Source organism: Natator depressus, chromosome 2 (assembly GCF_965152275.1).
Source record: "Natator depressus isolate rNatDep1 chromosome 2, rNatDep2.hap1, whole genome shotgun sequence".
Lineage (NCBI taxonomy): Eukaryota > Metazoa > Chordata > Testudines > Cheloniidae > Natator > Natator depressus.
In genome coordinates this window covers 228,329,870-228,342,037 of record NC_134235.1, presented here as the reverse complement: position 1 = coordinate 228,342,037, position 12,168 = coordinate 228,329,870, and the positions used below count along the sequence as shown (strand labels likewise).

General features: G+C 44.8%; 1 protein-coding gene across 5 annotated transcripts in view; it reads right to left on the bottom strand.

Moving 5' to 3' along the window:
- Positions 1-12,168, bottom strand: part of ARMC3 (armadillo repeat containing 3) — a 116,584-nt gene that overhangs the window by 87,728 nt on the left and 16,688 nt on the right. For 4 of the 5 annotated variants that reach the window (XM_074946072.1, XM_074946074.1, XM_074946073.1 and 1 more), the window contains exon 5: positions 10,355-10,480. In XM_074946072.1, the coding sequence (XP_074802173.1) occupies positions 10,355-10,480 (126 nt within the window). Of the gene's footprint in view, positions 1-10,354; positions 10,481-12,168 lie in introns of those variants that run through there. The other variant, XM_074946076.1, reaches the window with a different exon arrangement.

Sequence of the window (12,168 nt, the reverse complement as noted above, 5' to 3'; positions counted from 1 at the left end):
TACAGAAAGCAAAAAATTGAGCAGGGCGGGATGTTTGTGCTAACTGAGACCTGCTAAATGTTCGCTCATTTGCAAGCTGCTCTACAGTTCTTTAGGATATGAAGTGAGTCATTCGCGAAGTCTGCAAAAAGCTTATGGCCATCGAAAGATAAATCTTCCATGGTCGATTGAATCTCCTGTGGAAACTAACAGAATCATAGACTATCAGGGTTGGAAGGGACCTCAGGAGGTCATCTAGTCCAACCCCCTGCTCAAAGCAGGACCAATCCCCAACTAAATCATCCCAGCCAGGACTTTGTCAAGCCTGACCTTGAAAACCTCTAAGGAAGGAGATTCCACCACCTCCCTTAGTAACCCATTCCAGTGCTTCACCAGCCTCCTAATGAAAAAGTTTTTCCTAACATGCAACCTAAACCTCCCCCACTGCAACTTGAGACCATTACTCCTTGTTCTGTCAGCTGGTACACTGAGAACAGTCTAGATCCAGCCTCTTTGGAACCCCCTTTCAGGTAGTTGAAAGGAACTATCAAATCCCTATCAAATTTTTCCACATCCTTCTTGTAGTGTAGGGCCCAAAACTGGACACAGTACTCCAGATGAGGCCTCACCAATGTCGAATAGAGGGGAATGATCATGTCCTTCAATCTGCTGGCCATGCCCCTACCTATACAGCCCAAAATGCCATTAGCCTTCTTGGCAACAAGGGCACACTGTTGACTCATATCCAGCTTCTCGTCCACTGTAACCCCTAGGTCCTTTTCTGCAGAACTGCTGCCTAGCCGCTTGGTCCCTAGTCTGTAGCAGTGCATGGGATTCTTCCGTCCTAAGTGCAGGACTCTGCACTTCTCCTTGTTGAACCTCATCAGATTTCTTTTGGCCCAATCCTCCAATTTGTCTAGGTCACTCTGGACCCTATCCCTACCTTCCAGAGTATCTACCACTCCTCCCAGTTTAGTGTCATCCTCAGACTTGCTGAGGGTGCAGTCCACGCCATCCTCCAGATCATTAATGAAGATATGAACAAAACCGGCCCCAGGACCGACCCTTGAGGGACTCCGCTTGATACCGGCTGTCAACTAGACATGGAGCCATTGATCACTACCCGTTGAGCCCAACGATCTAGCCAGCTTTCTATCCACCTTATAATCCATTCATCCAGCCCATACTTCTTTAACTTGCTTGCAAGAATACTGTGGGAGACCGTACCAAAAGCTTTGCTAAAGTCAAGAAATAACACATCCACTGCTTTCCCCTCATCCACAGAGCCAGTTATGTCATCATAGAAGGCAATTAGGTTAGTCAGGCATGACTTGCCCTTGGTGAATCCATGCTGACTGTTCCTGATCACTTTCCTCTCCTGTAAGTGCTTCAGAATTGATTTCTTGAGGACCTGCTCCATAATTTTTCTAGGGACTGAGGTGAGGCTGACTGGCCTGTAGTTCCCCGGATCCTCCTCCTTCCCTTTTCTAAAGATGGGCACTACATTAGCCTTTTTTCTAGTCTTCCGGGGCCTCCCCTGATCGCCATGAGTTTTCAAAGATAATGGACAATGGTTCTGCAATCACATCCACCAACTCCTTTAGCACCCTCGGATGCACTGCACATCCTCTGTCACTATGTTGCCTCCCTCATTCAGTAAGGGGCCCACACTTTCCTTGACTTTCTTCTTGTTGCTAACATACCTGAAGAAATCCTTCTTGTTACTCTTCACACTTGAAATTGCAGCTAGCAAGAGATGTTATTTGGCCTTCCTGATTTCACTCCTGCATGCCTGAGCAATATTTTTATACTCCTCCCTTGTCATTTGTCCAGTCTCCTAGTTCTTGTAAGCTTCTTTTCTGTGTTTAAGATCAGCAAGGATTTCACTGTTAAGCAAGCTGACATATTTACTATTCTTTCTACACATTGGGATGGTTTCTTCCTGCAACCTCAATAAGGATTCTTTAAAATACAGCCAGTTCTCCTGGACTCCTTTCCCCCTCATGTTATTCTCCCAGGGGATCCTGCCCATCAGTTCCCTGAGGGAGTCAAAGTCTGTTTTTCTGACAACTCAGACAACTGAAGCCAGAAACTCACACCATTGCTACTGAGGTGGAAATAGACCTGGCTGCAGTATCCACTACATTGAGTGAAGACTTCAGTGAAGTTTTTGCTAAGCTGATCCTCCTTTATTATGGCTCTGAATTGTTCTTGATGTTCCTGTGGTAAACGGTGAATAGAAGCATTAAGCTCCTGTAGTTCAGGTAGACATATTTTGACATCAGTGCCTGGTGGTTAGCTATCCCAAACTGAACATTTCTGGTCCTTATCATAAGAGGTAGCGTTTTGGGTATGTTGCCTTCCCCTTTCATTGACTGGATTCATGACTAAAGAATTTGGTGCTGGATAAGAAAATAAAAACTCAATCTCTGGCCAAGACATAATATTTTTTTTATCACCCCTCTTGCATGGGGGGGGGAGGCGTTGTTGTAATTTGCCAGATGAACCTGGCTAGCTCAAGGAGTGCTTCATTAATTGGCATACCACCCATGCTGAGATCATAGAATCACAGAATATTAGGGTTGGAAGAAACCTCAGGAGGGCATCTAGTCCAAGTCCCTGCTCAAAGCAGGACCAACACCAACTAAATCATCCCAGCCAGGGCTTTGTCAAGCCGGGCCTTAAAAACCTCTAAGGACGGAGATTCCACCACCTCCCTAGGTAACCCATTCCAGTGCTTCACCACCCTCCTAGTGAAATAGTGTTGTCTAATATCCAATCTAGACCTCCCCCACTGCAACTTGAGACCCTTGCTGCTTGTTCTGTCATCTGCCACCACTGAGAACAGCCTAGCTCCATCCTCTTTGGAACCCCCCTTCAGGTAATTGAAGGCTGCTATCAAATCCCCCCTCATTCTTCTCTTCTGCAGACTACACAATCCCAGTTCCCACAGCCTCTCCTCATAAGTCATGGTCTACAACTACTGCCTATGAATTTTTTCCCCGTTCTTGGGATGCAAGCTTCCGATAGCTTCTGCAGCTTTGATTTAAAGTAATCCCAGGCCTCCTCTGCCTTTAGATCCATAAGTGCTTCAGTCCAATCCACTTCCCTAACTAATTTCCTTAATTTTTGAAAGTCATCCCTTTTGAAATCAAAAACCCTAGTTGCAAATTTATTTTTGTTAATCCTTCCGTTCAGTTTGAACTGAATTAGCTCATGATCACTTGAACCAAGATTGTCCCCTACAACCATTTCTTCTATGAGGTCCTCACTACTCACCAAAACCAAATCTAAAATGGCATCCCCTCTAGTCGGTTCAGCAACTACTTGATGAAGGAATCCATCAGCTATTGCATCTAGGAAAATCTGAGCCCTATTATTATTACTAGCACTCGTCCTCCAGTCTATATCTGGGAAGTTAAAGTCTCCCATGATCACGCAGTTTCCATTAGTATTTACTTCATTAAAAACATTAAAGAGGGTCCTATCCATATCCAAATTAGATCCTGGCGGTCTATAGCACACCCCAAGCACTATCCCAGGGGAGGCTCTAATAGTTTTCTTCCCCAATATAATTTTTGCCCAGACGGACTCTGTCTTATCCATTCCATCACTTCTTATTTCTTTACATTCTACCTCATCATTGATATACAATTCTACTCCACCATCTTTCCCTTTACTTCTGTCTTTCCTAAACAGCACATACCCTTCAATACCTGTAGTCCAGTCATGACTACTATTCCACCATGTTTCTGTTATCCCTATAATATCTGGTTTCACTTCTTGCACCAGTAGCTCTAGTTCCTCCATTTTGTTACCTAGGCTCCTTGCATTGGTGTACAAACATCTTAATTTTTGCTGTTTGGCCTCGCTCACATTCTGTACCCTATTAGGCACGGTCATTCTACAGCCAGTATAACCTATTAGACTGGTATCCACACTGCCCTTCCTCCTTATATACATTCTCCTACCCATGGCTGTATCCTTTCTTACTTCGTTTTCTTCCCTCTCAATGCTAAAATCTGGCATGGAGATTACCTGGACATCTCCCAACCATCTCCCCCAAATTCCTAGTTTAAAGCTCTCTTAATCAGTTGTGCCAGCCTCCATCCTAGAAGTCTATTTCCTTCCCTACTCAGATGAAGTCCATTCCGAGAGAACTGTCCTCTGTCCATGAATGCCTCCCAGTGGCCATACATCCCAAAGCCCTCCTTATAGCACCACTGCCTAAGCCATCTGTTGATAGTCATAATCTTGTCATACCTTTGTTGCCCTTCAGTTTTGGGACCGATCTTTTTATTACTGACCTCGGCACAAAAAGTGGGAGTGTGCTAATAAAGTTTGCAGATGATACAAAGCTGGGAGGTATTGCCAATTTAGAGAAGGACCAAGAAATCATACAGGAAGATTTGGATGACCTTGTAAACTGGAGTAATAGTAATACGATGAAATTTAATAGTGAGAAGTGTAAGGTTATGCATTTAGGGATTAATAACAAGAATTTTAGTTATAAGCTGGGGACGCATTAATTAGAAGTAATGGAGGAGGAAAAGGACCTTGGAGTATTGGTTGATCATAGGATGACTATGAGCCGCCAATGTGATATGGCTGTGAAAAAAGCTAATGCGGTCTTGGGGTGCATCAGGCGAGGTATTTCCAGTAGAGATAAGGAGGTGTTAGTACTTTTATACAAGGCACTGGTGAGACCTCACCTGGAATACTCTGTACAGTTCTGGTCTCCCATGTTTAAGAAGGATGAATTCAAACTGGAACAGATACACAGAAGGGCTACTAGGATGATCCGAGGAATTGAAAACCTGTCTTATGAAAGGAGACTCAAGGAGCTTGGCTTGTTTAGCCTAACTAAAAGAAGGTTGAGGGGAGATATGATTGCTCTCTATAAATATATCAGAGGGATAAATACCGGAGAGGGAGAGGAATTATTTAAGCTCAGTACCAATGTGGACACAAGAACAAATGGATATAAACTGGTCATTGGGAAGTTTAGACTTGAAATTAGATGAAGGTTTCTAATCATCAGAGGAGTGAAGTTTTGGAATAGCCTTCCAAGGGAAGCAGTGGGGGCAAAAGACCTATCTGGCTTCAAGATTAATCTCGATAAGTTTATGGAGGAGATGGTATGATGGGATAACATGATTTTGGTAATTAATTGACCTTTAAATATTCATGGTAAATAGGCCCAATGGCCTGTGATGGAATGTTAGATGGGGTGAGATCTGAGTTACTACAGAAAATTCTTTTCTGGGTATCTGGCTGGTGAATCTTGCCCATATGCTCAGGGTTTAGCTGATCGCCATATTTGGGGTCGGGAAGGAATCTTCCTCCACGGCAGATTGGAAGAGGCCTTGGAGGTTTTTCGCCTTCTTCTGTAGCATGGGGCACGGGTCGCTTGCTGGAGGATTCTCTGCTCCTTGAACTCTTTAAACCACGATTTGAGGACTTCAATAGCTCAGACATAGGTGAGAGGTTTTTCGCAGGAGTGGGTGGGTGAGATTCTGTGGCCTGCGTTGTGCAGGAGGTCGGACTAGATGATCATAATGGTCCCTTCTGACCTCAGTATCTATGAATCTATGTGCTCCAGCCCCCTAATCATTGTCATTGCTCTCCGCTGGACTCTCTCCAATTTGTCCACATCACTTCTGTAGTGAGGGGACCAAAACTGGACGCAATACTCCAGGTGTGGCCTCACCAGTGCCGAATAGAGGGGAATGATCACTTCCCTCGATCTGCTGGCAATGCTCCTGCTAATACATCCCAATATGCCATTGGCTTTCTTGGCAACAAGGGCACACTGCTGACTCATATCCAGCTTCTCGTCCACTGTAATCCCCAGGTCCTTTTCTGCAAAGCTGCTGCTTAGCCAGTCAGTCCCCAGCCTGTAGCGGTGCATGGGATTCTTCCTTCCTAAGTGCAGAACTCTGCACTTGTCCTTGTTGAACCTCATCAGATTTCTTTTGGCCCAATCCTCCAATTTGTCTAGGTCACTCTGGACCCTATCCCTACCCTGCATCGTATCTACCTCTCCCCGCAGCTTAGTGTCATCTGCGAACTTGCTGAGGGTGCAATTAATCCCATCATTCAGATCATTAATAAAGATGTTGAACAAAACTGGCCCCAGGACTGACCCCTGGGGCACTCCGCTTGATACTGGCTGCCAACTAGACATCGAACGGTTGATCACTCCCCGTTGAGCCCGACAATCTAGCCAGCTTTCTATCCACCTTAGAGTCCATTCATCCAGTCCATACATAGATAGAAGTGTGTGATATGTTCAGAAGCTTGTGATGGGAATCCAGGACTTCTTCCAGGGGAATTTGGAAGGTGTCAGCAACCCACTTCATCAGGTCCTGGAATTGTCTCATCAGCTAATAATGGTGGTGGTGGTGGCGGCATTACTGCCTCATATGGTGATGATAGGGGGTAACCTCCTTGACTGCCCTTGCCTCTTGCTCCTCAAAGGTATTCCTGGGCTCAGAGTGGGGAGGAGGAATGGATGGTACCAGCGAAAAAGTCTTCTGTGTTCCCTGTGAAACTGAGTTTAGATCCCTCAAAATTGCAAGGGGATCCCAGTAAGGCCAATAAGGGAGACCATAAGGCATGGGGGGAGGTATCCAACACTGGTCATCCCAAATGTTGTAAGGCAGGGGTCTGGTGTCCTGCCTCTGTTACATCTGTAACAGAGAATAATGTCTCCTGGAATAAATTGGAGATCCTTGAACAGAAAGTTCAAAATGTGAGTCAGAATGCCCCTCCACATATCGTATCTGTGGTGACATCCTCTCCTCATGGGTAGTGGAAGATGAAAAAGAGGTAGATCTCATGGAAACACGAGCAGGCCGTGACCCAGTCAACCTTGCTACTGAGAGATGTCCAGAGGTTGCAAGGAGTGGAGATTCGGGTTCATTCGGTACCAAAGGATCTTTCAGGTACTGGAATTCCTGCACTACTGGCAGCACAACAGAACTCAATACCAACACCAATGATGCTGCAGAAGCTGTTGTGCGAGGCACTGACATCTGTACCAAGGCGGTTGAGGATTCCATTGAAGCCAGTCTCTTGGTAGTAACAATCTTTGGTACTGAGCTCTTTAGACCTGAGGAATGGAACTTAGTTGAATTCTTAGAATCCTTCACAGTACCTGAAGTACTTGGAGCCTCACTAGCACTCCTCTGGGGGTCTGAGGTTTCCAGTGACTGGATCTTCTTTAATGCGGAACTCTGTTCTCCTCCTCTTCTCCCTTCCTTATACTTTGAGTGGGAAGCTCTCAGTGTCACAGTTATAGACACCTCTCTCATAAAGAGTGTTGGATGCCTTCTTCCCCTTGGAAGCTCTCGATGACCATGATCTTGATGACAGGAACTGACAGAAGTGGAGGATCCCTATACTGGAGGGTTCTCTGCCCCTTGGTGAGCAGCCGGTCTCCAGGCTTGCTCCATCATTAACAGTTTCCCTACACTTTATTTCCCTGTTCTTCTGAGATCTTCCTTTAAAAGAAGAGCAGACCTTACACTTGTTGGGAATATCAGAGTCTTCCAAACAACGAATGCATTGGGAGTGCCTGTCGCTAAAAGGAATTGCTTCTTGACAAGAGAGGCACCTTTCAAAAGTCTGGGGAGCCTGATATCCCTGAAAGGAGAAAATTTGTTCAAGCCCGTCCATAAGGAAAAAAGAAAAAACACATTTTTTTGAAGAAAAGAACAAGGGAGAACAAGTGTTCCTACAACTATAAGGTACTAAACCTGCTACTACAATGACTAATTATAGAAGCCAAAACACTAATACAAGATGGAAGAGGTGCACAGTAAATTGACACATGCTAGACTCCATCTCTGGCCAAAGGTAGTTGAGAAGGAACTGAGGGCAGTTAATCCGTGCAGCCCTATACTACGCGCACATGCAGAATTCATGCCCCCCGCAGGCTTCCTTGCAGAAAAATGATTTTCTGATGGGGAAGTAAAGGGAAGCCGCAACAGCGGTCACACACTCCTCCCCGGCAGTGTGGGCCTGTCATTTTGGGCACCCAGAGCAGCCAGTAGAGAGAGAAATCACTGCGGGGGAGGAAGGGGAGTGGGCTGGGGATGCTCCAGCCAGTGGCTCCTACCCTGCACCAGACTCAGTTCCTCTTCCCCTGCAAGAAATGTCCAGGGCCAGGTCAGACCCACCTCCTGAAACCTCCCCCAGCTGCAGGAAGCTCTGCATAGCCCCCTGCTTACTGTCCCCATCACTCGTCCGTCACAGGGGGTGAGGTAACTGTACTAGGAGCTGCTCCCCGTCCACCCAACCCCCATGCATCTGGACCTCCCATACCCAAGCCCCAGTGCTGAGCCTCACCCCTCCACACCTATATTCCCCACCCTGCTGAGCCCCCCCCTGCATCCGGACCCCCGCTGAAGCCCTCCCCTGTGCAGCAAGACCCCTCCCCCCATTAAGCTGCCTGCACCCAGAGTGTCCCATACAGAATCCTCTTACCCCACACCTGGATCCCCCCACACTAAGCCCCTCCATTCTTGGATCCTGCTGAGCTGAGCCTGCTTGCCCCACACCTGGAGCAGGGCTAAGGCTGGGTGTGCATGAGAGATTCTGTCCCTCTCACTTGCTATCTTGGTGCACCTGGTTGGAGGGGCATGACACTGGGGCGTTTCTGGGGCAGGCCTGGCCCTTGTGCTATGTCAGGGTCGGGTGCAGCCTCACCACCAATTCCATATCCGGAGGAGGGCTGCAGGGTGATCTTCCATCTCCATGCAGCCAGTGGCCTGTGTTCCCCACTGAAATGCTGGAGCCTCCACATTTATTAGTGACAAATAAAATATGCAGAATTTTAAAATATTGTGGGCAGATTTTTTTTTTAAGCAGAATTCCCTTAGGAGTATTATACAGCCTCAGTACAGGGCAAGAGGATATGTAGGGTGCATGAGCGGGCCAATCAGGCACTGCTATCAAAAATCTCCAATCAAAGGTGCAGGAACACATGCATACTTAATGTGGAGCATCCACAGGCACACTAATCAAAGAATACTTGCTTCTGACAAGTTATTTAACTTACTAGTTATTATAAAGATTTAGGCAGCAAACACCCAAACCTAACCTTGGGAATAAACAACAATTTGTTGTTTGGTGAAGATGAAGGGTTTTTTTTATTGCCCTAAAATAATCTTTGAAGAATTTGTTTTTCAAAGTAATCATTTTCTAATTTCCTGATGACACAGCACACATAGCAAATTTCATATCTGATTATCAAAAAATGTAATTTTTATGGATTTTGTAAAAACTATGACAAAGACATTTTGAGAGAGACTTTTAAAAGATAGTATTATTGTTGACCGTTTTTTTAGCATAAACACAGACAACAGGAGACACAGGTTCAGGAGCTGACTTGAGACACTTACTTTTGAAACAGTTGATATCATAATATTATGATGCTGTGTTGCAGCCTATCAACATGTCACACAATGTTCATGTTTGTACTGGAGGAGAAACAGTTAGAGGTGAACATACATAAAAGGAAAGGACCTAGATGTTTATGGGGAAGATCCTTCAGACCTGACCTTGAGGCAAGTGTTAGTGCACCAGAAATGGGAGTGTGTTCCAAAAATAAGGGGCAGTATGGAAGAAGGCATGATGATGAAAATGGGAAAAACTTACAATGGGAGTCAGTGAAAAAGAAGCTTGGTGCGGAGCAAAAGGGGCAAGAGGAAGAGTAGGAAGAAACCAGAGCAGAAATGTAAGCAGGTGGGGAACTGTGCAGTGCCTTGAAGGTCAGAACCAGAAGCTAGAACTTGGTATGGAAGGCAGAGGACACAGTGAAAAGATTTAAATAGGGCATGACAGGAAAAAAATTGGTCAGGTTACTTACAAAAAAGTGACATCGTCTGTGATACTAGCAGGGTGGAAACTTATAAGTGACTGTAAAAATACTATTTACTTATATCTTCTTATTTTCTTAGACAACTTATTTAACCATAGCTTTTGGTGGGGATGGTAAGCAGTAGATAATTCTTTTTCCTCTATTTTCTATAAAAGGGGAGTGATCAAGCCTTTCTAGACATGCTAGAATTCCAGTAGCTAGCCATTGGAATTTAGACCTAATTATCACATCAATATTAAATTGTTTGTGGTGAAGTGTATTTCTGGTCTAACTATGGTATATCACAGAAAATTGAGTTACACCAGAGATAAAGTTGGCCCTTTGCTGTTGTTTTTTAAATTAGATATTTTTCATATTAGCAAAGAAACAAACATTAGTAGGATGTTTTAATTTGTATCAAAGTTTCATTTCACATGCCACCTATATCTGCATTAACTGTATTCCTACAAAATACAATTTAATGAAAAAAATTAAAAACGGAAGACTTACTATTAGAAGCCATGATCCCAAATACCATGGTGGCATTTCTGCGCACAAGTGGGTCTTCATGTGAGACTAGTTTAAATAAAGGTTCCACAGCTCCAAGACCAAGGAGTGTCACTTTGTTTTCATCACCTAAACAGTAATTCGGTTTAAATTCTGATATGAATTATTGAAAATACCTTACACCAGAATGCAACAAAAAACACTAATACTAATGCAATATACATACATATTAATATAAGGTATTATTGATATCAATCTCTTTATTGGATTACAGAATATATTTCAAATAGTACCAAAATGATCTAAAATAAAGCAGTCTAACATAACACAGTCATTAAAATTCTTTGATGGAATTATAGCCTTAAACACTGCAGTATTAAACATAATACACCACATATAAATAAAAAAATGTGTGGTTCACAAGGATGCGATGTCACATCCAAAGCTGGATTAAAACATAGGCACTAAAGGCCCGGGTCTAAGACCCCAGCTCTTGGAGTCATATGATCACCTCAGACTCCTCATGAAAATATAAAGTAAGTTTCTAGCCCATATGATCGTGAAGAAAAGTTTGAAAATGTAAACCAAGTGTAACTGCTTGTCTTCAGAGAGGCTGGAACAACAGCTCTGAAAGTTGTGCACTGCCCTATGCATCTCAATTGGGTGTTGATCGAAGGCCCACTAGGCTGGAGGGATACGACCAACACCAACCTAACAAAGGAGCAAGGAAAAAGCAAGATCCATGCCACTAACCCAAGGGTTCCCAAAGTTTTGCTGGTATGACCCCTACTGGAACCCCAGACAGCATGAAGGACACCATTTTGAAGAGCAAACTGACGTTCTCTGCACGGTCTGACCTCACACACTCCATACATACGAAGTCACACTGTGCAGAGGACACCATTTTGTAGAGCAAAATGGTGTCCTCTATGCATCATGACCTTGCACGCACCGTACATAGACATGGGTAGGGAGGGAGTGGAGGGAATGGAGTGGAGAGTGCTCTGTCCCTACTATGAGCTGGCCAAAGTAGCTGACCAGGCACACAATGAGGAGACAGCTGCTCCATTAAAAGGGGTGAAATAACTTACTCTACTGCATGCAAGAGGGAGCAGAGAAGAAATTGTTCTTGGGGCAGCGCAGCTACACACCAAGGGTATGTCTTCACTCAAGAAGTAACTCATGTTATCAGCACTCAAGTTACCCATCTCAAGTTAGCCTAGCTTAAGTGAGAGCAGCTACACGGTAAAGTAACACTCAAGCTGCTGTGTTTGCACTGGTGCTGTACTCTCTCATGTGTGGTGCTAAGACTACTGGGGGCACAGCCTGTGGTTCTTAGCACTGCAGTAAGCTGAGTTGCTCCATCAATTATTTCCCAGTGAATTGTGGAAGAACTTGTCTGTCCCTTCAGGGCACATGGGGTGGGGGGACGACTATGGGAAGGCACTGGAGGACTAGCAGCACTTGAGTGGAGCTAGCCTGTGTCCACACTGCAGAGTTGTCATGTTAGCAGCTGATGAGTTGCGCTCACTCAGGTTTTAGCCTATACTCCCTCTTGGGTTAGACAATTCAAATTAACTGCACCAGTGAACCTTTTTTTGTATGTGGATGGGACTCAGGTTATTACCTGAGTTAACTTTGCAGTGAAGACAAGCCCAACTACCTAGGATATGTCGCCACTGCAAACGGGGGAGTGACTGCAGCTCAGGTAAGCATACATGCACTAGCTTTAATCTAGCTAGTGCAGCTAAAAATAGTGCAGATGCAATGGCATGGACCATGATGTGGGCTAGAAAAGTGAGCATGTACCTAGGATT